This window comes from Oncorhynchus keta, chromosome 9 (assembly GCF_023373465.1).
Source record: "Oncorhynchus keta strain PuntledgeMale-10-30-2019 chromosome 9, Oket_V2, whole genome shotgun sequence".
Classification (NCBI taxonomy): Eukaryota; Metazoa; Chordata; class Actinopteri; order Salmoniformes; family Salmonidae; genus Oncorhynchus; species Oncorhynchus keta.
The window spans coordinates 7,113,311-7,139,873 of record NC_068429.1 but is presented as its reverse complement, the minus strand read 5'-3'; the positions used below and the strand labels follow the sequence as shown (position 1 = coordinate 7,139,873).

At 46.2% G+C, this 26,563-nt stretch overlaps 1 protein-coding gene and 1 long non-coding RNA gene across 20 annotated transcripts in view; one reads left to right on the top strand and one right to left on the bottom strand.

Moving 5' to 3' along the window:
• LOC118380269 (protein Shroom3-like) overlaps positions 1 to 21,935 on the top strand; it is a 196,133-nt gene extending 174,198 nt beyond the window's left edge. The window contains exons 15-16 of the mRNA XM_052525020.1: positions 11,732 to 12,016; positions 20,455 to 21,935. Coding sequence (XP_052380980.1) covers positions 11,732 to 12,016; positions 20,455 to 20,811 — 642 coding nt within the window. The 3' untranslated portion in view covers positions 20,812 to 21,935. The remainder of the gene's footprint in view (positions 1 to 11,731; positions 12,017 to 20,454) is intronic.
• On the bottom strand, positions 16,667 to 23,812 carry LOC127931691 (uncharacterized). Of its 19 annotated transcripts, XR_008142403.1 has the most exons (8): positions 23,732 to 23,812; positions 23,365 to 23,514; positions 23,190 to 23,239; positions 22,901 to 23,000; positions 22,651 to 22,750; positions 22,312 to 22,486; positions 17,972 to 18,125; positions 16,667 to 17,240 (listed from the first exon to the last, which is right to left on the bottom strand). It is a non-coding gene; the product is annotated as an uncharacterized LOC127931691 (long non-coding RNA). The 19 variants fall into 19 exon arrangements; XR_008142406.1 differs by lacking the exons at positions 16,667 to 17,240; positions 22,901 to 23,000 and adding an exon at positions 23,001 to 23,100 and having other exon boundaries at positions 17,953 to 18,125; positions 22,651 to 22,850; XR_008142399.1 differs by lacking the exon at positions 16,667 to 17,240 and having other exon boundaries at positions 17,953 to 18,125; positions 22,676 to 22,775.
• Between the last annotated feature and the right edge of the window lie 2,751 nt (positions 23,813 to 26,563).

Sequence of the window (26,563 nt, the reverse complement as noted above, 5' to 3'; positions counted from 1 at the left end):
GATGTGCATAAAGAGGAGAGGTCATTCAGGAGATGTGCATATCTCTGGGTAAAGAGGAGAGGTAGATCATTCAGGAGATGTACATATCTCTGGGTAAAGAGGAGAGGTAGATCATTCAGGAGATGTGCATATCTCTGGGTAAAGAGGAGAGGTAGATCATTCAGGAGATGTGCATATCTCTGGGTAAAGAGGAGAGGTAGATCATTCAGGAGATGTGCATATCTCTGGGAGATGTGCATATCTCTGGGTAAAGAGGAGAGGTAGATCATTCAGGAGATGTGCATATCTCTGGGTAAAGAGGAGAGGTAGATCATTCAGGAGATGTACATATCTCTGGGTAAAGAGGAGAGGTAGATCATTCAGGAGATGTGCATATCTCTGGGTAAAGAGGAGAGGTAGATCATTCAGGAGATGTGCATATCTCTGGGTAAAGAGGAGAGGTAGATCATTCAGGAGATGTGCATATCTCTGGGTAAAGAGGAGAGGTAGATCATTCAGGAGATGTGCATATCTCTGGGTAAAGAGGAGAGGTAGATCATTCAGGAGATGTACATATCTCTGGGTAAAGAGGAGAGGTAGATCATTCAGGAGATGTGCATATCTCTGGGTAAAGAGGAGAGGTAGATCATTCAGGAGATGTGCATATCTCTGGGTAAAGAGGAGAGGTAGATCATTCAGGAGATGTGCATATCTCTGGGTAAAGAGGAGAGGTAGATCATTCAGGAGATGTGCATATCTCTGGGCAAAGAGGAGAGGTAGATCATTCAGGAGATGTACATATCTCTGGGCAAAGAGGAGAGGTAGATCATTCAGGAGATGTGCATATCTCTGGGTAAAGAGGAGAGGTAGATCATTCAGGAGATGTACATATCTCTGGGTAAAGAGGAGAGGTAGATCATTCAGGAGATGTACATATCTCTGGGTAAAGAGGAGAGGTAGGTCATTCAGGAGATGTACATATCTCTGGGTAAAGAGGAGAGGTAGATCATTCAGGTGATGTGCATATCTCTGGGTAAAGAGGAGAGGTAGGTCATTCAGGAGATGTGCATATCTCTGGGTAAAGAGGAGAGGTAGATCATTCAGGAGATGTACATATCTCTGGGTAAAGAGGAGAGGTAGATCATTCAGGAGATGTACATATCTCTGGGTAAAGAGGAGAGGTAGATCATTCAGGAGATGTGCATATCTCTGGGTAAAGAGGAGAGGTAGATCATTCAGGAGATGTACATATCTCTGGGTAAAGAGGAGAGGTAGATCATTCAGGAGATGTACATATCTCTGGGTAAAGAGGAGAGGTAGATCATTCAGGAGATGTACATATCTCTGGGTAAAGAGGAGAGGTAGATCATTCAGGAGATGTACATATCTCTGGGTAAAGAGGAGAGGTAGATCATTCAGGAGATGTGCATATCTCTGGGTAAAGAGGAGAGGTAGATCATTCAGGAGATGTGCATATCTCTGGGGTAAAGAGGAGAGGTAGATCATTCAGGAGATGTACATATCTCTGGGTAAAGAGGAGAGGTAGATCATTCAGGAGATGTGCATATCTCTGGGTAAAGAGGAGAGGTAGATCATTCAGGAGATGTACATATCTCTGGGTAAAGAGGAGAGGTAGATCATTCAGGAGATGTGCATATCTCTGGGTAAAGAGGAGAGGTAGGTCATTCAGGAGATGTGCATATCTCTAGGTAAAGAGGAGAGGTAGATCATTCAAGAGATGTGCATATCTTTGGGTAAAGAGGAGAGGTAGATCATTCAGGAGATGTACATATCTCTGGGTAAAGAGGAGAGGTAGATCATTCAGGAGATGTGCATATCTCTGGGTAAAGAGGAGAGGTAGATCATTCAGGAGATGTGCATATCTCTGGGTAAAGAGGAGAGGTAGATCATTCAGGAGATGTACATATCTCTGGGTAAAGAGGAGAGGTAGATCATTCAGGAGATGTACATATCTCTGGGTAAAGAGGAGAGGTAGATCATTCAGGAGATGTACATATCTCTGGGTAAAGAGGAGAGGTAGATCATTCAGGAGATGTACATATCTCTGGGTAAAGAGGAGAGGTAGATCATTCAGGAGATGTGCATATCTCTGGGTAAAGAGGAGAGGTAGATCATTCAGGAGATGTGCATATCTCTGGGTAAAGAGGAGAGGTAGATCATTCAGGAGATGTACATATCTCTGGGTAAAGAGGAGAGGTAGATCATTCAGGAGATGTGCATATCTCTGGGTAAAGAGGAGAGGTAGATCATTCAGGAGATGTGCATATCTCTGGGTAAAGAGGAGAGGTAGGTCATTCAGGAGATGTGCATATCTCTGGGTAAAGAGGAGAGGTAGATCATTCAGGAGATGTGCATATCTCTGGGTAAAGAGGAGAGGTAGATCATTCAGGAGATGTACATATCTCTGGGTAAAGAGGAGAGGTAGATCATTCAGGAGATGTACATATCTCTGGGTAAAGAGGAGAGGTAGATCATTCAGGAGATGTACATATCTCTGGGTAAAGAGGAGAGGTAGATCATTCAGGAGATGTGCATATCTCTGGTTAAAGAGGAGAGGTAGGTCATTCAGGAGATGTGCATATCTCTGGGTAAAGAGGAGAGGTAGATCATTCAGGAGATGTGCATATCTCTGGGTAAAGAGGAGAGGTAGATCATTCAGGAGATGTACATATCTCTGGGTAAAGAGGAGAGGTAGATCATTCAGGAGATGTGCATATCTCTGGGTAAAGAGGAGAGGTAGATCATTCAGGAGATGTGCATATCTCTGGGTAAAGAGGAGAGGTAGATCATTCAGGAGATGTGCATATCTCTGGGTAAAGAGGAGAGAGTAGATCATTCAGGAGATGTGCATATCTCTGGGCAAAGAGGAGAGGTAGATCATTCAGGAGATGTACATATCTCTGGGCAAAGAGGAGAGGTAGATCATTCAGGAGATGTGCATATCTCTGGGTAAAGAGGAGAGGTAGATCATTCAGGAGATGTACATATCTCTGGGTAAAGAGGAGAGGTAGATCATTCAGGAGATGTACATATCTCTGGGTAAAGAGGAGAGGTAGGTCATTCAGGAGATGTACATATCTCTGGGTAAAGAGGAGAGGTAGATCATTCAGGTGATGTGCATATCTCTGGGTAAAGAGGAGAGGTAGGTCATTCAGGAGATGTGCATATCTCTGGGTAAAGAGGAGAGGTAGATCATTCAGGAGATGTACATATCTCTGGGTAAAGAGGAGAGGTAGATCATTCAGGAGATGTACATATCTCTGGGTAAAGAGGAGAGGTAGATCATTCAGGAGATGTGCATATCTCTGGGTAAAGAGGAGAGGTAGATCATTCAGGAGATGTACATATCTCTGGGTAAAGAGGAGAGGTAGATCATTCAGGAGATGTACATATCTCTGGGTAAAGAGGAGAGGTAGATCATTCAGGAGATGTACATATCTCTGGGTAAAGAGGAGAGGTAGATCATTCAGGAGATGTACATATCTCTGGGTAAAGAGGAGAGGTAGATCATTCAGGAGATGTGCATATCTCTGGGTAAAGAGGAGAGGTAGATCATTCAGGAGATGTGCATATCTCTGGGTAAAGAGGAGAGGTAGATCATTCAGGAGATGTACATATCTCTGGGTAAAGAGGAGAGGTAGATCATTCAGGAGATGTGCATATCTCTGGGTAAAGAGGAGAGGTAGATCATTCAGGAGATGTACATATCTCTGGGTAAAGAGGAGAGGTAGATCATTCAGGAGATGTGCATATCTCTGGGTAAAGAGGAGAGGTAGGTCATTCAGGAGATGTGCATATCTCTAGGTAAAGAGGAGAGGTAGATCATTCAAGAGATGTGCATATCTTTGGGTAAAGAGGAGAGGTAGATCATTCAGGAGATGTACATATCTCTGGGTAAAGAGGAGAGGTAGATCATTCAGGAGATGTGCATATCTCTGGGTAAAGAGGAGAGGTAGATCATTCAGGAGATGTGCATATCTCTGGGTAAAGAGGAGAGGTAGATCATTCAGGAGATGTACATATCTCTGGGTAAAGAGGAGAGGTAGATCATTCAGGAGATGTACATATCTCTGGGTAAAGAGGAGAGGTAGATCATTCAGGAGATGTACATATCTCTGGGTAAAGAGGAGAGGTAGATCATTCAGGAGATGTACATATCTCTGGGTAAAGAGGAGAGGTAGATCATTCAGGAGATGTGCATATCTCTGGGTAAAGAGGAGAGGTAGATCATTCAGGAGATGTGCATATCTCTGGGTAAAGAGGAGAGGTAGATCATTCAGGAGATGTACATATCTCTGGGTAAAGAGGAGAGGTAGATCATTCAGGAGATGTGCATATCTCTGGGTAAAGAGGAGAGGTAGATCATTCAGGAGATGTGCATATCTCTGGGTAAAGAGGAGAGGTAGGTCATTCAGGAGATGTGCATATCTCTGGGTAAAGAGGAGAGGTAGATCATTCAGGAGATGTGCATATCTCTGGGTAAAGAGGAGAGGTAGATCATTCAGGAGATGTACATATCTCTGGGTAAAGAGGAGAGGTAGATCATTCAGGAGATGTACATATCTCTGGGTAAAGAGGAGAGGTAGATCATTCAGGAGATGTACATATCTCTGGGTAAAGAGGAGAGGTAGATCATTCAGGAGATGTGCATATCTCTGGTTAAAGAGGAGAGGTAGGTCATTCAGGAGATGTGCATATCTCTGGGTAAAGAGGAGAGGTAGATCATTCAGGAGATGTGCATATCTCTGGGTAAAGAGGAGAGGTAGATCATTCAGGAGATGTACATATCTCTGGGTAAAGAGGAGAGGTAGATCATTCAGGAGATGTGCATATCTCTGGGTAAAGAGGAGAGGTAGATCATTCAGGAGATGTGCATATCTCTGGGTAAAGAGGAGAGGTAGATCATTCAGGAGATGTGCATATCTCTGGGTAAAGAGGAGAGGTAGATCATTCAGGAGATGGCATATCTCTGGGCAAAGAGGAGAGGTAGATCATTCAGGAGATGTACATATCTCTGGGCAAAGAGGAGAGGTAGATCATTCAGGAGATGTGCATATCTCTGGGTAAAGAGGAGAGGTAGATCATTCAGGAGATGTACATATCTCTGGGTAAAGAGGAGAGGTAGATCATTCAGGAGATGTACATATCTCTGGGTAAAGAGGAGAGGTAGGTCATTCAGGAGATGTACATATCTCTGGGTAAAGAGGAGAGGTAGATCATTCAGGTGATGTGCATATCTCTGGGTAAAGAGGAGAGGTAGGTCATTCAGGAGATGTGCATATCTCTGGGTAAAGAGGAGAGGTAGATCATTCAGGAGATGTACATATCTCTGGGTAAAGAGGAGAGGTAGATCATTCAGGAGATGTACATATCTCTGGGTAAAGAGGAGAGGTAGATCATTCAGGAGATGTGCATATCTCTGGGTAAAGAGGAGAGGTAGATCATTCAGGAGATGTACATATCTCTGGGTAAAGAGGAGAGGTAGATCATTCAGGAGATGTACATATCTCTGGGTAAAGAGGAGAGGTAGATCATTCAGGAGATGTACATATCTCTGGGTAAAGAGGAGAGGTAGATCATTCAGGAGATGTACATATCTCTGGGTAAAGAGGAGAGGTAGATCATTCAGGAGATGTGCATATCTCTGGGTAAAGAGGAGAGGTAGATCATTCAGGAGATGTGCATATCTCTGGGTAAAGAGGAGAGGTAGATCATTCAGGAGATGTACATATCTCTGGGTAAAGAGGAGAGGTAGATCATTCAGGAGATGTGCATATCTCTGGGTAAAGAGGAGAGGTAGGTCATTCAGGAGATGTACATATCTCTGGGTAAAGAGGAGAGGTAGATCATTCAGGAGATGTGCATATCTCTGGGTAAAGAGGAGAGGTAGGTCATTCAGGAGATGTGCATATCTCTAGGTAAAGAGGAGAGGTAGATCATTCAAGAGATGTGCATATCTCTGGGTAAAGAGGAGAGGTAGATCATTCAGGAGATGTACATATCTCTGGGTAAAGAGGAGAGGTAGATCATTCAGGAGATGTGCATATCTCTGGGTAAAGAGGAGAGGTAGATCATTCAGGAGATGTGCATATCTCTGGGTAAAGAGGAGAGGTAGATCATTCAGGAGATGTACATATCTCTGGGTAAAGAGGAGAGGTAGATCATTCAGGAGATGTACATATCTCTGGGTAAAGAGGAGAGGTAGATCATTCAGGAGATGTACATATCTCTGGGTAAAGAGGAGAGGTAGATCATTCAGGAGATGTACATATCTCTGGGTAAAGAGGAGAGGTAGATCATTCAGGAGATGTACATATCTCTGGGTAAAGAGGAGAGGTAGATCATTCAGGAGATGTACATATCTCTGGGTAAAGAGGAGAGGTAGATCATTCAGGAGATGTACATATCTCTGGGTAAAGAGGAGAGGTAGATCATTCAGGAGATGTGCATATCTCTGGGTAAAGAGGAGAGGTAGATCATTCAGGAGATGTACATATCTCTGGGTAAAGAGGAGAGGTAGATCATTCAGGAGATGTACATATCTCTGGGTAAAGAGGAGAGGTAGGTCATTCAGGAGATGTACATATCTCTGGGTAAAGAGGAGAGGTAGGTCATTCAGGAGATGTGTATATCTCTGGGTAAAGAGGAGAGGTAGGTCATTCAGGAGATGTACATATCTCTGGGTAAAGAGGAGAGGTAGATCATTCAGGAGATGTGCATATCTCTGGGTAAAGAGGAGAGGTAGATCATTCAGGAGATGTACATATCTCTGGGTAAAGAGGAGAGGTAGATCATTCAGGTGATGTGCATATCTCTGGGTAAAGAGGAGAGGTAGGTCATTCAGGAGATGTGCATATCTCTGGGTAAAGAGGAGAGGTAGATCATTCAGGAGATGTACATATCTCTGGGTAAAGAGGAGAGGTAGATCATTCAGGAGATGTACATATCTCTGGGTAAAGAGGAGAGGTAGATCATTCAGGAGATGTGCATATCTCTGGGTAAAGAGGAGAGGTAGATCATTCAGGAGATGTACATATCTCTGGGTAAAGAGGAGAGGTAGATCATTCAGGAGATGTACATATCTCTGGGTAAAGAGGAGAGGTAGATCATTCAGGAGATGTACATATCTCTGGGTAAAGAGGAGAGGTAGATCATTCAGGAGATGTGCATATCTCTGGGTAAAGAGGAGAGGTAGATCATTCAGGAGATGTGCATATCTCTGGGTAAAGAGGAGAGGTAGATCATTCAGGAGATGTGCATATCTCTGGGTAAAGAGGAGAGGTAGATCATTCAGGAGATGTGCATATCTCTGGGTAAAGAGGAGAGGTAGATCATTCAGGAGATGTACATATCTCTGGGTAAAGAGGAGAGGTAGATCATTCAGGAGATGTGCATATCTCTGGGTAAAGAGGAGAGGTAGGTCATTCAGGAGATGTGCATATCTCTAGGTAAAGAGGAGAGGTAGATCATTCAAGAGATGTGCATATCTCTGGGTAAAGAGGAGAGGTAGATCATTCAGGAGATGTACATATCTCTGGGTAAAGAGGAGAGGTAGATCATTCAGGAGATGTGCATATCTCTGGGTAAAGAGGAGAGGTAGATCATTCAGGAGATGTACATATCTCTGGGTAAAGAGGAGAGGTAGATCATTCAGGAGATGTACATATCTCTGGGTAAAGAGGAGAGGTAGATCATTCAGGAGATGTACATATCTCTGGGTAAAGAGGAGAGGTAGATCATTCAGGAGATGTACATATCTCTGGGTAAAGAGGAGAGGTAGATCATTCAGGAGATGTACATATCTCTGGGTAAAGAGGAGAGGTAGATCATTCAGGAGATGTACATATCTCTGGGTAAAGAGGAGAGGTAGATCATTCAGGAGATGTACATATCTCTGGGTAAAGAGGAGAGGTAGATCATTCAGGAGATGTGCATATCTCTGGGTAAAGAGGAGAGGTAGATCATTCAGGAGATGTACATATCTCTGGGTAAAGAGGAGAGGTAGATCATTCAGGAGATGTACATATCTCTGGGTAAAGAGGAGAGGTAGGTCATTCAGGAGATGTACATATCTCTGGGTAAAGAGGAGAGGTAGGTCATTCAGGAGATGTGTATATCTCTGGGTAAAGAGGAGAGGTAGGTCATTCAGGAGATGTACATATCTCTGGGTAAAGAGGAGAGGTAGATCATTCAGGAGATGTGCATATCTCTGGGTAAAGAGGAGAGGTAGATCATTCAGGAGATGTACATATCTCTGGGTAAAGAGGAGAGGTAGATCATTCAGGAGATGTACATATCTCTGGGTAAAGAGGAGAGGTAGATCATTCAGGAGATGTACATATCTCTGGGTAAAGAGGAGAGGTAGATCATTCAGGAGATGTACATATCTCTGGGTAAAGAGGAGAGGTAGGTCATTCAGGAGATGTGCATATCTCTGGGTAAAGAGGAGAGGTAGGTCATTCAGGAGATGTACATATCTCTGGGTAAAGAGGAGAGGTAGATCATTCAGGAGATGTACATATCTCTGGGTAAAGAGGAGAGGTAGATCATTCAGGAGATGTACATATCTCTGGGTAAAGAGGAGAGGTAGGTCATTCAGGAGATGTGCATATCTCTGGGTAAAGAGGAGAGGTAGATCATTCAGGAGATGTACATATCTCTGGGTAAAGAGGAGAGGTAGATCATTCAGGAGATGTACATATCTCTGGGTAAAGAGAAGAGGTAGATCATTCAGGAGATGTACATATCTCTGGGTAAAGAGGAGAGGTAGGTCATTCAGGAGATGTGCATATCTCTGGGTAAAGAGGAGAGGTAGATCATTCAGGAGATGTACATATCTCTGGGTAAAGAGGAGAGGTAGGTCATTCAGGAGATGTACATATCTCTGGGTAAAGAGGAGAGGTAGGTCATTCAGGAGATGTACATATCTCTGGGTAAAGAGGAGAGGTAGGTCATTCAGGAGATGTACATATCTCTGGGTAAAGAGGAGAGGTAGATCATTCAGGAGATGTACATATCTCTGGGTAAAGAGGAGAGGTAGGTCATTCAGGAGATGTACATATCTCTGGGTAAAGAGGAGAGGTAGATCATTCAGGAGATGTACATATCTCTGGGTAAAGAGGAGAGGTAGGTCATTCAGGAGATGTACATATCTCTGGGTAAAGAGGAGAGGTAGGTCATTCAGGAGATGTACATATCTCTGGGTAAAGAGGAGAGGTAGGTCATTCAGGAGATGTACATATCTCTGGGTAAAGAGGAGAGGTAGGTCATTCAGGAGATGTACATATCTCTGGGTAAAGAGGAGAGGTAGGTCATTCAGGAGATGTACATATCTCTGGGTAAAGAGGAGAGGTAGATCATTCAGGAGATGTACATATCTCTGGGTAAAGAGGAGAGGTAGGTCATTCAGGAGATGTACATATCTCTGGGTAAAGAGGAGAGGTAGATCATTCAGGAGATGTACATATCTCTGGGTAAAGAGGAGAGGTAGATCATTCAGGAGATGTACATATCTCTGGGTAAAGAGGAGAGGTAGATCATTCAGGAGATGTACATATCTCTGGGTAAAGAGGAGAGGTAGATCATTCAGGAGATGTACATATCTCTGGGTAAAGAGGAGAGGTAGGTCATTCAGGAGATGTGCATATCTCTGGGTAAAGAGGAGAGGTAGATCATTCAGGAGATGTACATATCTCTGGGTAAAGAGGAGAGGTAGATCATTCAGGAGATGTACATATCTCTGGGTAAAGAGGAGAGGTAGATCATTCAGGAGATGTACATATCTCTGGGTAAAGAGGAGAGGTAGATCATTCAGGAGATGTACATATCTCTGGGTAAAGAGGAGAGGTAGATCATTCAGGAGATGTGCATATCTCTGGGTAAAGAGGAGAGGTAGGTCATTCAGGAGATGTACATATCTCTGGGTAAAGAGGAGAGGTAGGTCATTCAGGAGATGTGCATATCTCTGGGTAAAGAGGAGAGGTAGGTCATTCAGGAGATGTGCATATCTCTGGGTAAAGAGGAGAGGTAGATCATTCAGGAGATGTACATATCTCTGGGTAAAGAGGAGAGGTAGATCATTCAGGAGATGTGCATATCTCTGGGTAAAGAGGAGAGGTAGATCATTCAGGAGATGTGCATATCTCTGGGTAAAGAGGAGAGGTAGATCATTCAGGAGATGTGCATATCTCTGGGTAAAGAGGAGAGGTAGATCATTCAGGAGATGTACATATCTCTGGGTAAAGAGGAGAGGTAGATCATTCAGGAGATGTACATATCTCTGGGTAAAGAGGAGAGGTAGGTCATTCAGGAGATGTGCATGTCTCTGGGTAAAGAGGAGAGGTAGGTCATTCAGGAGATGTGCATGTCTCTGGGTAAAGAGGAGAGGTAGGTCATTCAGGAGATGTACATATCTCTGGGTAAAGAGGAGAGGTAGGTCATTCAGGAGATGTGCATATCTCTGGGTAAAGAGGAGAGGTAGGTCATTCAGGAGATGTGCATATCTCTGGGTAAAGAGGAGAGGTAGATCATTCAGGAGATGTACATATCTCTGGGTAAAGAGGAGAGGTAGATCATTCAGGAGATGTACATATCTCTGGGTAAAGAGGAGAGGTAGGTCATTCAGGAGATGTGCATGTCTCTGGGTAAAGAGGAGAGGTAGGTCATTCAGGAGATGTGCATGTCTCTGGGTAAAGAGGAGAGGTAGGTCATTCAGGAGATGTGCATGTGTCTGGGTAAAGAGGAGAGGTAGGTCATTCAGGAGATGTGCATGTCTCTGGGTAAAGAGGAGAGGTAGGTCATTCAGGAGATGTGCATATCTCTGGGTAAAGAGGAGAGGTAGATCATTCAGGAGATGTACATATCTCTGGGTAAAGAGGAGAGGTAGGTCATTCAGGAGATGTGCATATCTCTGGGTAAAGAGGAGAGGTAGATCATTCAGGAGATGTGCATATCTCTGGGTAAAGAGGAGAGGTAGATCATTCAGGAGATGTGCATATCTCTGGGTAAAGAGGAGAGGTAGGTCATTCAGGAGATGTACATATCTCTGGGTAAAGAGGAGAGGTAGATCATTCAGGAGATGTGCATATCTCTGGGTAAAGAGGAGAGGTAGATCATTCAGGAGATGTACATATCTCTGGGTAAAGAGGAGAGGTAGATCATTCAGGAGATGTACATATCTCTGGGTAAAGAGGAGAGGTAGATCATTCAGGAGATGTGCATATCTCTGGGTAAAGAGGAGAGGTAGATCATTCAGGAGATGTACATATCTCTGGGTAAAGAGGAGAGGTAGATCATTCAGGAGATGTACATATCTCTGGGTAAAGAGGAGAGGTAGGTCATTCAGGAGATGTACATATCTCTGGGTAAAGAGGAGAGGTAGATCATTCAGGAGATGTACATATCTCTGGGTAAAGAGGAGAGGTAGATCATTCAGGAGATGTGCATATCTCTGGGTAAAGAGGAGAGGTAGATCATTCAGGAGATGTACATATCTCTGGGTAAAGAGGAGAGGTAGATCATTCAGGAGATGTACATATCTCTGGGTAAAGAGGAGAGGTAGATCATTCAGGAGATGTGCATATCTCTGGGTAAAGAGGAGAGGTAGATCATTCAGGAGATGTGCATATCTCTGGGTAAAGAGGAGAGGTAGGTCATTCAGAGAGTCTTATGCTAACAATAGACATACATATACATTGTCGGTGCCAACTTCTCCTCTCCTCCCACCCACTAGGTGGAGCTACTCCAGGCTCTGACCCTTAGCGTTGCCTCACTCCGAGAGGAGAGAGAGGTTCTGGGTGAGGAGCAGAGGAGGTTCCGGGCCCTAGGGGGCCACATGGAGAGCCTGGTCCAGGAGCGCTGTAAGCCCAACGAGAAGGAGAAGTACAGGATGTTCATCGGGGACCTGGATAAGATAGTCAACTTGTTGATGTCTCTGTGTGGCCGGCTGGCCCGGGTCCATAACGCTCTCTACGACCTGGACAGAGAGGAGGAGACAGAGGACAGCGCAGAGGAGAGGGTGAGATGTTAAACGACTACAACACGGGGCACACTCTTTTCAGCTACGACCGGAAGTAATATTCTGTAGCAGGTTAGGAGAGCATTTTCCCTAATCCTTTTCCTAACCTTAACCAAATTCTCCTAACCTGCTACGAAAACGTCACTGGCTGTATTGAGATGCTGTGTAAAGAGTGTTTCTCTCCCTGCAGCACAGAGCAGGAAATGAAACTAAGCCGAAACACTGCAAGTTACTACCTTCATAACATCTCAGGAGTCTTTGTTTTAGTCACATATATCAGCCTGAGGCTGGCTCCTTTGTTTCAGTCCCATCTATCAGCCTGAGGCTGGCTCCTTTGTTTTAGTCCCATCTATCAGCCTGAGGCTGGCTCCTTTGTTTCAGTCCCATCTATCAGCCTGAGGCTGGCTCCTTTGTTTTAGTCCCATCTATCAGCCTGAGGCTGGCTCCTTTGTTTTAGTCCCATCTATCAGCCTGAGGCTGGCTCCTTTGTTTTAGTCCCATCTATCAGCCTGAGGCTGGCTCCTTTGTTTCAGTCCCATCTATCAGCCTGAGGCTGGCTCCTTTGTTTCAGTCCCATCTATCAGCCTGAGGCTGGCTCCTTTGTTTCAGTCCCATCTATCAGCCTGAGGCTGGCTCCTTTGTTTCAGTCCCATCTATCAGCCTGAGGCTGGCTCCTTTGCTTGGATGCTGAGTGTTAAGGATACGTGACATCATGGCCATACATATACAGACTTCATTGAATAGTTTAATTATTTACATTTGTGTCCAGATTTCTATCACAATTTAAAATGTACTAATTTAGTGATCTATTGGAAACAATAATAATTGTATTGTAATTGTAATAACTATTTATACAATATACTGTAAGCAGCCATGCAGGGGTTCAAGTTTAATACAATTGTATTTAGTAATTTACAGCTTAATCTAAATGTATTTTGCAATTAACAGTTCCTAGGACTGTGTAAGGACAACATAGCACATGGCTACTTAGTTATGCATTGTATACATTTTAAGGGGTGTGTTCTTGCTCATTGTCCCGCCTCCCACTTATTCCTTATTTGGCAAAACTCACCCTTTAGCCCCCCCACCCCCTTCTTCGACAGAGAAGATTGAGCAGGTTCTTTCAGGGTTCTTCCAGCTCAAAATAACCTCTTTCACGTCCTATTTATGTTCTCTTTCAAGTCTGCTGGTGCAGTACTGATGCTGTCCACCAGATGGGGCTCTATACACAGAGAACTGGGGTCAGAGGGTCAGAGGGCTGATAAACCCCACGAGGAAAACACCATGCCAGAAAGTAAAGAGTCTGTTGACAACAGATGTTATGAATTTGTCACGTTTGACATCAAAACATTTCTACAATTTAGAATAAATTACATACCATGTTCAAATACAACAAACATCATCATCCCAGACTGAGAAGACAAAAGTTGAAAGCAGACAACTGACAGACTCCAAAATGGAGGAAAGTGAAGCAGTTTTTATAAAAATGGGTTGCACTTTACATTACAGCAACACAGAATAAAGTGGTAGTGAGAATAACATATGGTTGGTAACAAGTTATAGCTAAACACTCAGTCTCACAACGAAGTTGTTAAGTAATTGTTGTAATCAATGTACATAAATTCCAATGATCTTTATCTGTCTGATACCCAGCGGTAGTAAAGTTCTGGTCTTAAATAAAACAGACAGAATTCCCAGCTCACAATTGATCAGATCCCGATTTATTTGCAAGAGCTCTCAACCACTAGGGTAGCCTAGTGGTTAGAGTGTAGAGGCGGCAGGGTAGCCTAGTGGTTAGAGTGTAGAGGCGGCAGGGTAGCCTAGTGGTTAGAGTGTAGAGGCGGCAGGGTAGCCTAGTGGTTAGAGTGTAGAGGCGGCAGGGTAGCCTAGTGGTTAGAGTGTAGAGGCGGCAGGGTAGCCTAGTGGTTAGAGTGTAGAGGCGGCAGGGTAGCCTAGTGGTTAGAGTGTAGAGGCGGCAGGGTAGCCTAGTGGTTAGAGTGTAGAGGCGGCAGGGTGCCTAGTGGTTAGAGTGTAGAGGAGGCAGGGTAGCCTTGTGGTTAGAGTGTAGGAGGCAGAGTATCCTGGTGGTTAGAGTGTAGAGGCGGCAGGGTGGCCTGGTGGTTAGAGTGTAGAGGCGGCAGGGTAGCCTAGTGGTTAGAGTGTAGAGGCGGCAGGGTAGCCTAGTGGTTAGAGTGTAGAGGCGGCAGGGTAGCCTAGTGGTTAGAGTGTAGAGGAGGCAGGGTAGCCTAGTGGTTAGAGTGTAGGCGGCAGGGTAGCCTAGTGGTTAGAGTGTAGAGGAGGCAGGGTAGCCTAGTGGTTAGAGTGTAGAGGAGGCAGGGTAGCCTGGTGGTTAGAGTGTATAGGCGGCAGGGTAGCCTGGTGGTTAGAGTGTAGAGGCGGCAGGGTAGCCTAGTGGTTAGAGTGTAGAGGCGGCAGGGTAGCCTAGTGGTTAGAGTGTAGAGGCGGCAGGGTAGCCTAGTGGTTAGAGTGTAGAGGAGGCAGGGTAGCCTTGTGGTTAGAGTGTAGAGGAGGCAGAGTAGCCTGGTGGTTAGAGTGTAGAGGCGGCAGGGTGGCCTGGTGGTTAGAGTGTAGAGGCGGAAGGGTAGCCTAGTGGTTAGAGTGTAGAGGCGGCAGGGTAGCCTAGTGGTTAGAGTGTAGAGGCGGCAGGGTAGCCTAGTGGTTAGAGTGTAGAGGAGGCAGGGTAGCCTAGTGGTTAGAGTGTAGAGGCGGCAGGGTAGCCTAGTGGTTAGAGTGTAGAGGAGGCAGGGTAGCCTTGTGGTTAGAGTGTAGAGGAGGCAGAGTAGCCTGGTGGTTAGAGTGTAGAGGCGGCAGGGTGGCCTGGTGGTTAGAGTGTAGATGCGGCAGGGTAGCCTAGTGGTTAGAGTGTAGATGCGGCAGGGTATGTAGCCTAGTGGTTAGAGTGTAGAGGCGGCAGGGTAGCCTAGTGGTTAGAGTGTAGAGGAGGCAGGGTAGCCTAGTGGTTAGAGTGTAGGGCGGCAGGGTAGCCTAGTGGTTAGAGTGTAGAGGAGGCAGGGTAGCCTAGTGGTTAGAGTGTAGAGGAGGCAGGGTAGCCTGGTGGTTAGAGTGTATAGGCGGCAGGGTAGCCTGGTGGTTAGAGTGTAGAGGCGGCAGGGTAGCCTAGTGGTTAGAGTGTAGAGGCGGCAGGGTAGCCTAGTGGTTAGAGTGTAGAGGCGGCAGGGTAGCCTAGTGGTTAGAGTGTAGAGGAGGCAGGGTAGCCTTGTGGTTAGAGTGTAGAGGAGGCAGAGTAGCCTGGTGGTTAGAGTGTAGAGGCGGCAGGGTGGCCTGGTGGTTAGAGTGTAGAGGCGGCAGGGTAGCCTAGTGGTTAGAGTGTAGAGGCGGCAGGGTAGCCTAGTGGTTAGAGTGTAGAGGCGGCAGGGTAGCCTAGTGGTTAGAGTGTAGAGGAGGCAGGGTAGCCTAGTGGTTAGAGTGTAGAGGCGGCAGGGTAGCCTAGTGGTTAGAGTGTAGAGGAGGCAGGGTAGCCTTGTGGTTAGAGTGTAGAGGAGGCAGAGTAGCCTGGTGGTTAGAGTGTAGAGGCGGCAGGGTGGCCTGGTGGTTAGAGTGTAGATGCGGCAGGGTAGCCTAGTGGTTAGAGTGTAGATGCGGCAGGGTAGCCTAGTGGTTAGAGTGTAGAGGCGGCAGGGTGGCCTGGTGGTTAGAGTGTAGAGGCGGCAGAGTAGCCTAGTGGTTAGAGTGTAGATGCGGCAGGGTAGGTTAGTGGTTAGAGTGTATAGGCGGCAGGGTAGCCTGGTGGTTAGAGTGTAGAGGCGGCAGGGTAGCCTAGTGGTTAGAGTGTAGAGGCGGCAGGGTAGCCTAGTGGTTAGAGTGTAGAGGCGGCAGGGTAGCCTAGTGTTTAGAGTGTAGAGGCGGCAGGGTAGCCTGGTGGTTAGAGTGTATAGGCGGCAGGGTAGCCTAGTGGTTAGAGTGTAGAGGCGGCAGGGTAGCCTAGTGGTTAGAGTGTAGAGGAGGCAGGGTAGCCTAGTGGTTAGAGTGTAGAGGAGGCAGGGTAGCCTGGTGGTTAGAGTGTAGATGAGGCAGGGTAGCCTAGTGGTTAGAGTGTAGATGTGGCAGGGTAGGTTAGTGGTTAGAGTGTAGAGGCGGCAGGGTAGCCTAGTGGTTAGAGTGTAGAGGAGGCAGGGTAGCCTAGTGGTTAGAGTGTAGAGGCGGCAGGGTAGCCTGGTGGTTAGAGTGTATAGGCGGCAGGGTAGCCTGGTGGTTAGAGTGTATAGGCGGCAGGGTAGCCTAGTGGTTAGAGTGTAGAGGGGGCAGGGTAGCCTAGTGGTTAGAGTGTAGAGGCGGCAGGGTAGCCTAGTGGTTAGAGTGTAGAGGAGGCAGGGTAGCCTAGTGGTTAGAGTGTATAGGCGGCAGGGTAGCCTGGTGGTTAGAGTGTAGAGGCGGCAGGGTAGCCTAGTGGTTAGAGTGTAGAGGCGGCAGGGTAGCCTAGTGGTTAGAGTGTAGAGGCGGCAGGGTAGCCTAGTGGTTAGAGTGTAGAGGCGGCAGGGTAGCCTAGTGGTTAGAGTGTAGAGGCGGCAGGGTAGCCTAGTGGTTAGAGTGTAGAGGTGGCAGGGTAGCCTAGTGGTTAGAGTGTAGAGGCGGCAGGGTAGCCTAGTGGTTAGAGTGTAGAGGCGGCAGGGTAGCCTAGTGGTTAGAGTGTAGAGGCGGCCGGGTAGTCTAGTGGTTAGAGCGTTGGACTAGTAACCGGAAGGTTGCGAGTTCAAACCCCCGAGCTGACAAGGTACAAATCTGTCGTTCTGCCCCTGAACAGGCAGTTAACCCACTGTTCCTAGGCCGTCATTGAAAATAAGAATTTGTTCTTAACAGACTTGCCTAGTTAAAGGTAAGAAATGATACCATCCTAAACATCCATCCATACACACACACCAACATAGGGATTTTCTCATGAGTCTCACCATAGTTTATTACCACTCAGCTGACAGTTCCAGGCTCCCCCAGATACTAGAGCTCTGGAGGGGCTCTCCCTGTCCTCTCTTATCTCCACAGATTTACATCCAGGTCAGTTCCAATGCTCCTCTCCGTTCTCCTTCTACCCCCACATACATTCCTTTCTTCCTAGGTACATGCCCTTCCTAATGAACAAACCGTATTTAACACTACAAGAAAGACAGGGTAGAATTCTTGCCAGTTATAGTGCCGTAGTGTAGTGTCCTAACATGCAGTGTCCTAGCTATCTCACTAATGCAGTGTCCTTGCTATCTCACTAATGAAGTGTCCTAGCTATCTCACTAATGTAGTGTCCTAGCTATCTCACTAATGTCGTGTCCTAGCTATTTCACTAATGTCGTGTCCTAGCTATCTCACTAATGTAGTGTCCTAGCTATCTCACTAATGTAGTGTCCTAGCTATCTCACTAATGTAGTGTCCTAGCTATCTCACTAATGTAGTGTCCTAGCTATCTCACTAATGTAGTGTCCTAGCTATCTCACTAATGTAGTGTCCTAGCTATCTCACTAATGTAGTGTCCTAGCTATCTCACTAATGTAGTGTCCTAGCTATCTCACTAATGCAGTGTCCTAGCTATCTCACTAATGTAGTGTCCTAGCTGTAGTGTCCTAACATGCAGTGTCCTAGCTATCTCACTAATGTAGTGTCCTAGCTGTAGTGTCCTAACATGCAGTGTCCTAGCTATCTCACTAATGTAGTGTCCTAGCTATCTCACTAATGTAGTGTCTTGGCTATCTCACTAATGCAGTGTCCTAGCTATCTCACTAATGCTGTCCTAGCTATCTCACTAATGTAGTGTCCTAGCTATCTCACTAATGTAGTGTCCTAGCTATCTCACTAATGTAGTGTCCTAGCTATCTCACTAATGTAGTGACCTAGCTATCTCACTAATGTAGTGTCCTAGCTATGTCACTAATGTAGTGTCCTAGCTATCTCACTAATGCAGTGTCCTAGCTATCTCACTAATGTAGTGACCTAGCTATCTCACTAATGTAGTGACCTAGCTATCTCACTAATGTAGTGTCCTAGCTATCTCACTAATGTAGTGTCCTAGCTATCTCACTAATGCAGTGTCCTAGCTATCTCACTAATGTAGTGTCCTAGCTGTAGTGTCCTAACATGCAGTGTCCTAGCTATCTCACTAATGTAGTGTCCTAGCTGTAGTGTCCTAACATGCAGTGTCCTAGCTATCTCACTAATGTAGTGTCCTAGCTATCTCACTAATGTAGTGTCTTGGCTATCTCACTAATGCAGTGTCCTAGCTATCTCACTAATGTAGTGTCCTAGCTATCTCACTAATGAAGTGTCCTAGCTATCTCACTAATGAAGTGTCCTAGCTATCTCACTAATGAAGTGTCCTAGCTATCTCACTAATGTAGTGACCTAGCTATCTCACTAATGCAGTGACCTAGCTATCTCACTAATAACAATGAATGTTTTTCTAAAGATGTCACATTCTGTTCGCTAGGTGGTACCAGGTAATTGTGTGCACAAATACAGTATGTCTATGTAGTTTAGTCAGTAATCTCTAGGCCACATATCCTCCCCAGGAGTCTCTGCACCAGGATGCCTTTAATAATCTATAAATCCTCTATCAATAATATACAGAACAAAAATATAAACGCAATATGCAACAATATCAATGATTTTACTGAGTTACAGTTCATATAAGAGAATCAATCCCCCCACTGGGGAGCCAGGCCCAGCCACTGGGGAGCCAGGTCCACCCACTGGGGAGTCAGGCCCAGCCACTGGGGAGCCAGGCCCAGCCACTGGGGAGCCAGGTCCACCCACTGGGGAGCCAGGTCCACCCACTGGGGAGTCAGGCCCAGCCACTGGGGAGCCAGGTCCACCCACTGGGGAGTCAGGCCCAGCCACTGGGGAGCCAGGCCCACTCACTGGGGAGCCAGGCCCAGCCACTGGGGAGCCAGGTCCACCCACTGGGGAGTCAGGCCCAGCCACTGGGGAGCCAGGCCCACCCACTGGGGAGCCAGGCCCAGCCACTGGGGAGCCAGGTCCACCCACTGGGGAGTCAGGCCCAGCCACTGGGGAGTCAGGTCCACCCACTGGGGAGTCAGGCCCAGCCACTGGGGAGTCAGGTCCACCCACTGGGGAGTCAGGCCCAGCCACTGGGGAGCCAGGCCCATCCACTGGGGAGTCAGGCCCAGCCACTGGGGAGTCAGGTCCACCCACTGGGGAGTCAGGCCCAGCCACTGGGGAGTCAGGTCCACCCACTGGGGAGTCAGGCCCAGCCACTGGGGAGCCAGGTCCACCCACTGGGGAGTCAGGCCCAGCCACTGGGGAGTCAGGTCCACCCACTGGGGAGTCAGGCCCAGCCACTGGGGAGCCAGGTCCACCCACTGGGGAGCCAGGCCCAGCCACTGGGGAGCCAGGTCCACCCACTGGGGAGTCAGGCCCAGCCACTGGGGAGTCAGGTCCACCCACTGGGGAATCAGGCCCAGCCACTGGGGAGCCAGGTCCACCCACTGGGGAGCCAGGCCCACTCACTGGGAGCTTGGCCCAGCCACTGGGGAGCCAGGCCCACTCACTGGGGAGTCAGGCCCAGCCACTGGGGAGCCAGGTCCACCCACTGGGGAGTCAGGCCCAGCCACTGGGGAGCCAGGCCCACTCACTGGGGAGCTTGGCCCATCCACTGGGGAGCCAGGCCCAGCCACTGGGGAGTCAGGCCCAGCCAGTCAGAACAAGTATTTTTCCCCACAAAAGGACTTTACTGTAACTCTGTGTTGTCTGTTCACACTGCTATGCTTTATCTTGGCCAGGTCGCAGTTGCAAATGAGAACTTGTTCTCAACTAGCCTACCTGGTTAAATAAAGGTGAAATAAAAAATAAATAAAAATTACAGACAGAAATAGTCTTCAGTTTCATCACCTGTCCGTGTGGCTGGTCTCAGATGATCCCGCAGGTGAAGAAGCCGGATGCGGAGGTCCTGGGTTGGCGTGGTTACACGTGTTCTCTAAAACTATGTTGGAGGCGGCTTAAGGTAGAGAAAGGAACATTCAATTATCTGCCAACAGCTCTGGTGAACATTACTGCAGTCAGCATGCCAGTTGTAAGCTCCCTCAAAACTTGAGACATCTGTGGCATTGTGTTGTGTGACTAAACTGCACATTTTAGCGTGGCCTTTTATTGTCCCAAGCACAAGGTGCACCTGCGTAATGATCATTAATCAACTTCTTGATATACCACACCTGTCAGGTGAATGGATTATCTTGGAAAAGGAGAAATGTTCACTAACAGGGATGGAAACAAATTTATGCACAAAATTTGAGAGAAGTAAGCTTTTTGTGTGTATGGAAAATGTCCGGGATCTTTTATTTCAGCTCATGAAACATGGGACCAACATTTTACATGTTGCGTTTATATTTCTGTTCAGTATAGTATGAATCCTCTGTCTCCCCAGAATGTCTTTAATAATCTATATATCTGTGTTAACTCAGGAGTCCTTACAGCAGAAGCGCAGGCAGCTGTGTAGTCAGCACGAGGATGCCAGGGAGCTGAAGGAGAATCTGGATCGTAGGGAGCGTGTGGTGCTGGACATCCTGGGTGGGTACCTGACCGGGCCGCAGCTAAGAGACTACCAGCATTACGTCTGTATGAGACCTGCCTTCCTGATCCGACAGAGACACCTGGACGAGCTCATCAAGCAGGGGGACGAGCAGCTCGACAGGCTGATAGAGAGTATCTCTCCTGGGGACCACCAGGGCTCCTCCGACCCAGGGTTCGGCCCCAGGGGTCCCGGTCCTAACCTCGGTCCTACCCATACTGTCCGCTCCATCACTGTAACATCCCTGTGACTCGTGTAAAACCCCAACCATAACAGTCCTGGTTACTAACCACGATACAGCAGCTGTGTCTCTGGGACAATGGGTGAAGACTACGACATTACAACACGTGTGACTGACGAATGACACCGCAAAACAACAGAGGAAGAGGAGACGGAGACAGCATCTCTCTTCCCATGTAGAGATGAACTGTAGAGAAAGGATGTCACCCGTCTGTTCCCTTGTTTTGCGTACAGACAGACAAACTATGAGAAGTGACCATGATGGATATGTTGTTGTGCCTCTTTATCATATTTCTGCCTTCTTTGTTACTCCAGCTTCTTCACATATTATCTCTGTTGTGACTGCGCCACTCTTTGGTTGATTCAACACACGGTTCAAGTGCCGAGTGTAATTCATACGAACAGATTGACATATCAGTTGAAATATTACTACTGCCTTTACACATCACTACAGCTGAGAACTCTGTTTTGGCAGATTAACTACTGATTGGTCAGAATCACAGATCTAGAATTTACTTGTATATCTCATTCTGTTCCTATTGGTCAGGAGGAACCAGACCTGAAATAGGCCTGTTTTCTTTAGCAACACAACAGCACGCTCTGACACACATGAATATGTAGCCACAAAATCGAAGGCTTTTTTTTATTTTTTAATTTTTTACTTCAAATACTTATTATTTCAGACTCAAAAATGATCGCTAATGGAAAAAAAAAAGCTACCATGACACTGACAGCAAATGCAATAATTATTTATAGTATTTTATTATGTGGCTGTGCTTTTTAATATGTAGATGGAGAAAAAAAAAACATGTTATATATATTTTTTCAACTGAAAAAATGATGGAATGAGGCAAGTTGACAGTGGGCGTTCTAACTGACCTCTGGTCACATGGTCTTCCTCTGATACAAGGCGGCGTCCTTCATGATGACGAGGCTTCTAGGAAGTAATCAGATGTTACTCGGGAATGTTGTTGCCCAGTAAGTACATGCATACTGTGGGTGGAGCTATCTCATTGGGCCGTGGTATCACTTCGTAGGGATATCTGGGTAAAAAAATAGAGAAGGTTGAAATATTGTAGGTTGGTACTGTCAGTTCATGTGTGACATGCCTACTATTTAAACATCGTCTGACGACTCCTGTGTGACTTGCTTGTTTCACTTCTCAAAAAAAAAATACTACGCCAATTGATATTGTTGTATACTTTTGAGAGCACCTTTTAAACATTTACAGACTATCCTAATTTATCCTAATCAGGCACATATTCATGAATATACTGTATCAGGCACATATTCATGAATATACTGTATCAGGCACATATTCATAAATATATATCACCGCTGTTGTCCACATACATCTGAAGATGGCTGATATGTAAATGTTTGTCCTAGCTATCTCACTAATGCAGTGACCTAGCTATCTCACAAATGCAGTGACCTAGCTATCTCACAAATGCAGTGACCTAGCTATCTCACAAATGCAGTGTCCAAGCTATCTCACTAATGCAGTGACCTAGCTATCTCACTAATGCAGTGACCTAGCTATCTCACTAATGCAGTGACCTAGCTATCTCACTAATGCAGTGTCCTAGCTATCTCACTAATGCAGTGTCCTAGCTATCTCACTAATGTAGTGTCCTAGCTATCTCACTAATGCAGTGACCTAGCTATCTCACTAATGCAGTGTCCTAGCTGTAGTGTCCTAGCTATCTCACTAATGCAGTGTCCTAGCTATCTCACTAATGCAGTGACCTAGCTATCTCACTAATGTAGTGTCCTAGCTATCTCACTAATGTAGTGTCCTAGCTTTCTCACTAATGTAGTGTCCTAGCTATCTCACTAATGCAGTGACCTAGCTATCTCACTAATGTAGTGACCTAGCTATCTCACTAATGCAGTGACCTAGCTATCTCACTAATGTAGTGTCCTAGCTATCTCACTAATGCAGTGACCTAGCTATCTCACTAATGTAGTGTCCTAGCTATCTCACTAATGTAGTGTCCTAGCTATCTCACTAATGTAGTGTCCTAGCTATCTCACTAATGTAGTGTCCTAGCTATCTCACTAATGTAGTGTCCTAGCTATCTCACTAATGCAGTGACCTAGCTATCTCACTAATGCAGTGACCTAGCTATCTCACTAATGCAGTGTCCTAGCTATCTCACTAATGTAGTGTCCTAGCTATCTCACTAATGCAGTGACCTAGCTATCTCACTAATGTAGTGTCCTAGCTATCTCACTAATGTAGTGTCCTAGCTATCTCACTAATGTAGTGTCCTAGCTATCTCACTAATGCAGTGACCTAGCTATCTCACTAATGCAGTGACCTAGCTGTAGTGTCCTAGCTATGTCACTAATGCAGTGTCCTAGCTATCTCACTAATGCAGTGACCGAGCTATCTCACTAATGTAGTGTCCTAGCTATCTCACTAATGCAGTGTCCTAGCTATCTCACGAATGCAGTGACCTAGCTATCTCACTAATGTAGTGTCCTAGCTATCTCACTAATGCAGTGACCTAGCTATCTCACTAATGTAGTGTCCTAGCTATCTCACTAATGCAGTGACCTAGCTATCTCACTAATGTAGTGTCCTAGCTATCTCACTAATGCAGTGACCTAGCTATCTCACTAATGCAGTGACCTAGCTATCTCACTAATGCAGTGTCCTAGCTATCTCACTAATGCAGTGACCTAGCTATCTCACTAATGCAGTGTCCTAGCTATCTCACTAATGTAGTGTCCTACTGTAGTGGTAGTGTCCTAGCTATCTCACTAATGCAGTGACCGCTATCTCACTAATGCAGTGACCTAGATCTCACTAATGCAGTGTTAGCTATCTCAAATAAATCTATTTTCACTAATGCAGTGTCCTAGCTATCTCACTAATGCAGTGACCATTCTACTTTGACTATCTATCTCACTAATGCAGTGACCTAGCTATCTCACTAATGCAGTGTCCTAGCTATCTCACTAATGCAGTGTCCTAGCTATCTCACTAATGCAGTGACCTAGCTGTAGTGTCCTAGCTATCTCACTAATGCAGTGTCCTAGCTATCTCACTAATGCAGTGTCCTAGCTATCTCACAATATTCATAAACAATAATGGTGCCATCCATATTTTTCTCCATAGCGTTTTCTGTGACATCACTGAATTAACAGATTTGACAGTTGCTGTAATCAAATTCCATGTGTTAATCTTGCTTTATGACACGTAGGGGAGGGAGGCCGATTAGAAAACAGATCCTCGTTTACAAAATAAATCTATTTTTAAAGAGCCTTTGTGACAATTGTACTTTGACTATCTATCTATTCTATAACATTTACATTACATTACATTTAAGTCATTTAGCCTGGTCCCAGATCTGTTGTCTCCTCCTAATTGTACTGGACTATCTATCTATTCTCTCCTCCTCATCAGCCATATTGTATCTGAGAATGTTATTGACGAGATTAGATCAACTTCTATAGCCTGGTCCCAGATCTGTTGTCTCCTTCTATAGCCTGGTCCCAGATCTGTTGTCTCCTCCTATAGCCTGGTCTCAGATCTGTTGTCTCCTCCTATAGCCTGGTCCCAGATCTGTTGTCTCCTTCTATAGCCTGGTCCCAGATCTGTTGTCTCCTTCTATAGCCTGGTCCCAGATCTGTTGTCTCCTATAGCCTGGTCTCAGATCTGTTGTCTCCTTCTATAGCCTGGTCCCAGAGCTGTTGTCTCCTTCTATAGCCTGGTCCCAGATCTGTTGTCTCCTATAGCCTGGTCTCAGATCTGTTGTCTCCTCCTATAGCCTGGTCCCAGATCTGTTGTCTCCTCCTATAGCCTGGTCTCAGATCTGTTGTCTCCTATAGCCTGGTCCCAGATCTGTTGTCTCCTATAGCCTGGTCTCAGATCTGTTGTCTCCTTCTATAGCCTGGTCCCAGATCTGTTGTCTCGTCCTTTAGCCTGGTCTCAGATCTGTTGTCTCGTCCTTTAGCCTGGTCCCAGATCTGTTGTCTCCTATAGCCTGGTCTCAGATCTGTTGTCTCCTTCTATAGCCTGGTCCCAGATCTGTTGTCTCCTATAGCCTGGTCCCAGATCTGTTGTCTCCTTCTATAGCCTGGTCCCAGATCTGTTGTCTCCTTCTATAGCCTGGTCCCAGATCTGTTGTCTCTTCGTATAGCCTGGTCCCAGATCTGTTGTCTCCTCCTATAGCCTGGTCCCAGATCTGTTGTCTCCTTCTATAGCCTGGTCCCAGATCTGTTGTCTCCTTCTATAGCCTGGTCTCAGATCTGTTGTCTCCTCCTATAGCCTGGTCCCAGATCTGTTGTCTCCTATAGCCTGGTCCCAGATCTGTTGTCTCCTTCTATAGCCTGGTCCCAGATCTGTTGTCTCCTTCTATAGCCTGGTCCCAGATCTGTTGTTTCCTTCTATAGCCTAGTAATCCTTCTCACCCCCCCTTTTAAGATTTAGATGCACTATTGTAAAGTGACTGTTCCACTGGATGTCATAAGGTGAATGCACCAATTTGTAAGTCGCTCTGGATAAGAGCGTCTGCTAAATGACTTACATGTAAATGTAAATGTAATGTCCCAGATCTGTTATCTCCTCCTATAGACTGATCCCAGATCTGTTTGTGCTCTTGCCAACTCCATTTCAACCTAAACATTACAGTGACAAGGGGTTGGCATGACAACACAAACAGACTTGGGAAATGTGTGTTGGGACATTCAAGTCCCATTGCAACATGGTGCTACTGATCTAAGGACTGTCCAAGTGAACTATTTGGGCTCAGGAGAGCACACCATCAGTCTCACCCTTCTACTGGTAATTATCTTCTGTACTACACAGCCTGGTCTCAGATCTGTTGTCTCCTCCTATAGCCTGGTCCCAGATATGTTGTCTCCTCCTATAGCCTGGTCCCAGATCTGTTGTTTCCTCCTATAGCCTGGTCCCAGATCTGTTGTTTCCTCCTATAGCCTGGTCCCAAATATGTTGTCTCCTCCTATAGCCTGGTCTCAGATCTGTTGTCTCCTCCTATAGCCTGGTCCCAGATCTGTTGTCTCCTCCTATAGCCTGGTCTCAGATCTGTTGTCTCCTCCTATAGCCTGGTCCCAGATCTGTTGTCTCCTATAGCCTGGTCTCAGATCTGTTGTCTCCTTCTATAGCCTGGTCCCAGGTCTGTTGTCTCCTTCTATAGCCTGGTCTCAGATCTGTTGTCTCCTCCTATAGCCTGGTCCCAGATCTGTTGTCTCCTATAGCCTGGTCCCAGATCTGTTGTCTCCTCCTATAGCCTGGTCCCAGATCTGTTGTCTCCTCCTATAGCCTGGTCCCAGATCTGTTGTCTCCTCCTATAGCCTGGTCTCAGATCTGTTGTCTCCTCCTATAGCCTGGTCTCAGATCTGTTGTCTCCTCCTATAGCCTGGTCCCAGATCTGTTGTCTCCTCCTATAGCCTGGTCCCAGATCTGTTGTCTCCTCCTATAGCCTGGTCTCAGATCTGTTGTCTCCTCCTATAGCCTGGTCTCAGATCTGTTGTCTCCTTCTATAGCCTGGTCTCAGATCTGTTGTCTCCTCCTATAGCCTGGTCCCAGATCTGTTGTCTCCTCCTATAGCCTGGTCTCAGATCTGTTGTCTCCTCCTATAGCCTGGTCCCAGATCTGTTGTCTCCTTCTATAGCCTGGTCTCAGATCTGTTGTCTCCTTCTAGCATGACCTGGTCCCAGATCTGTATCACCTAGGCCTGGTCTCAGATCTGTTGTATCCTCATCCTGGTCCCACTGGTCTCCTCCTATAG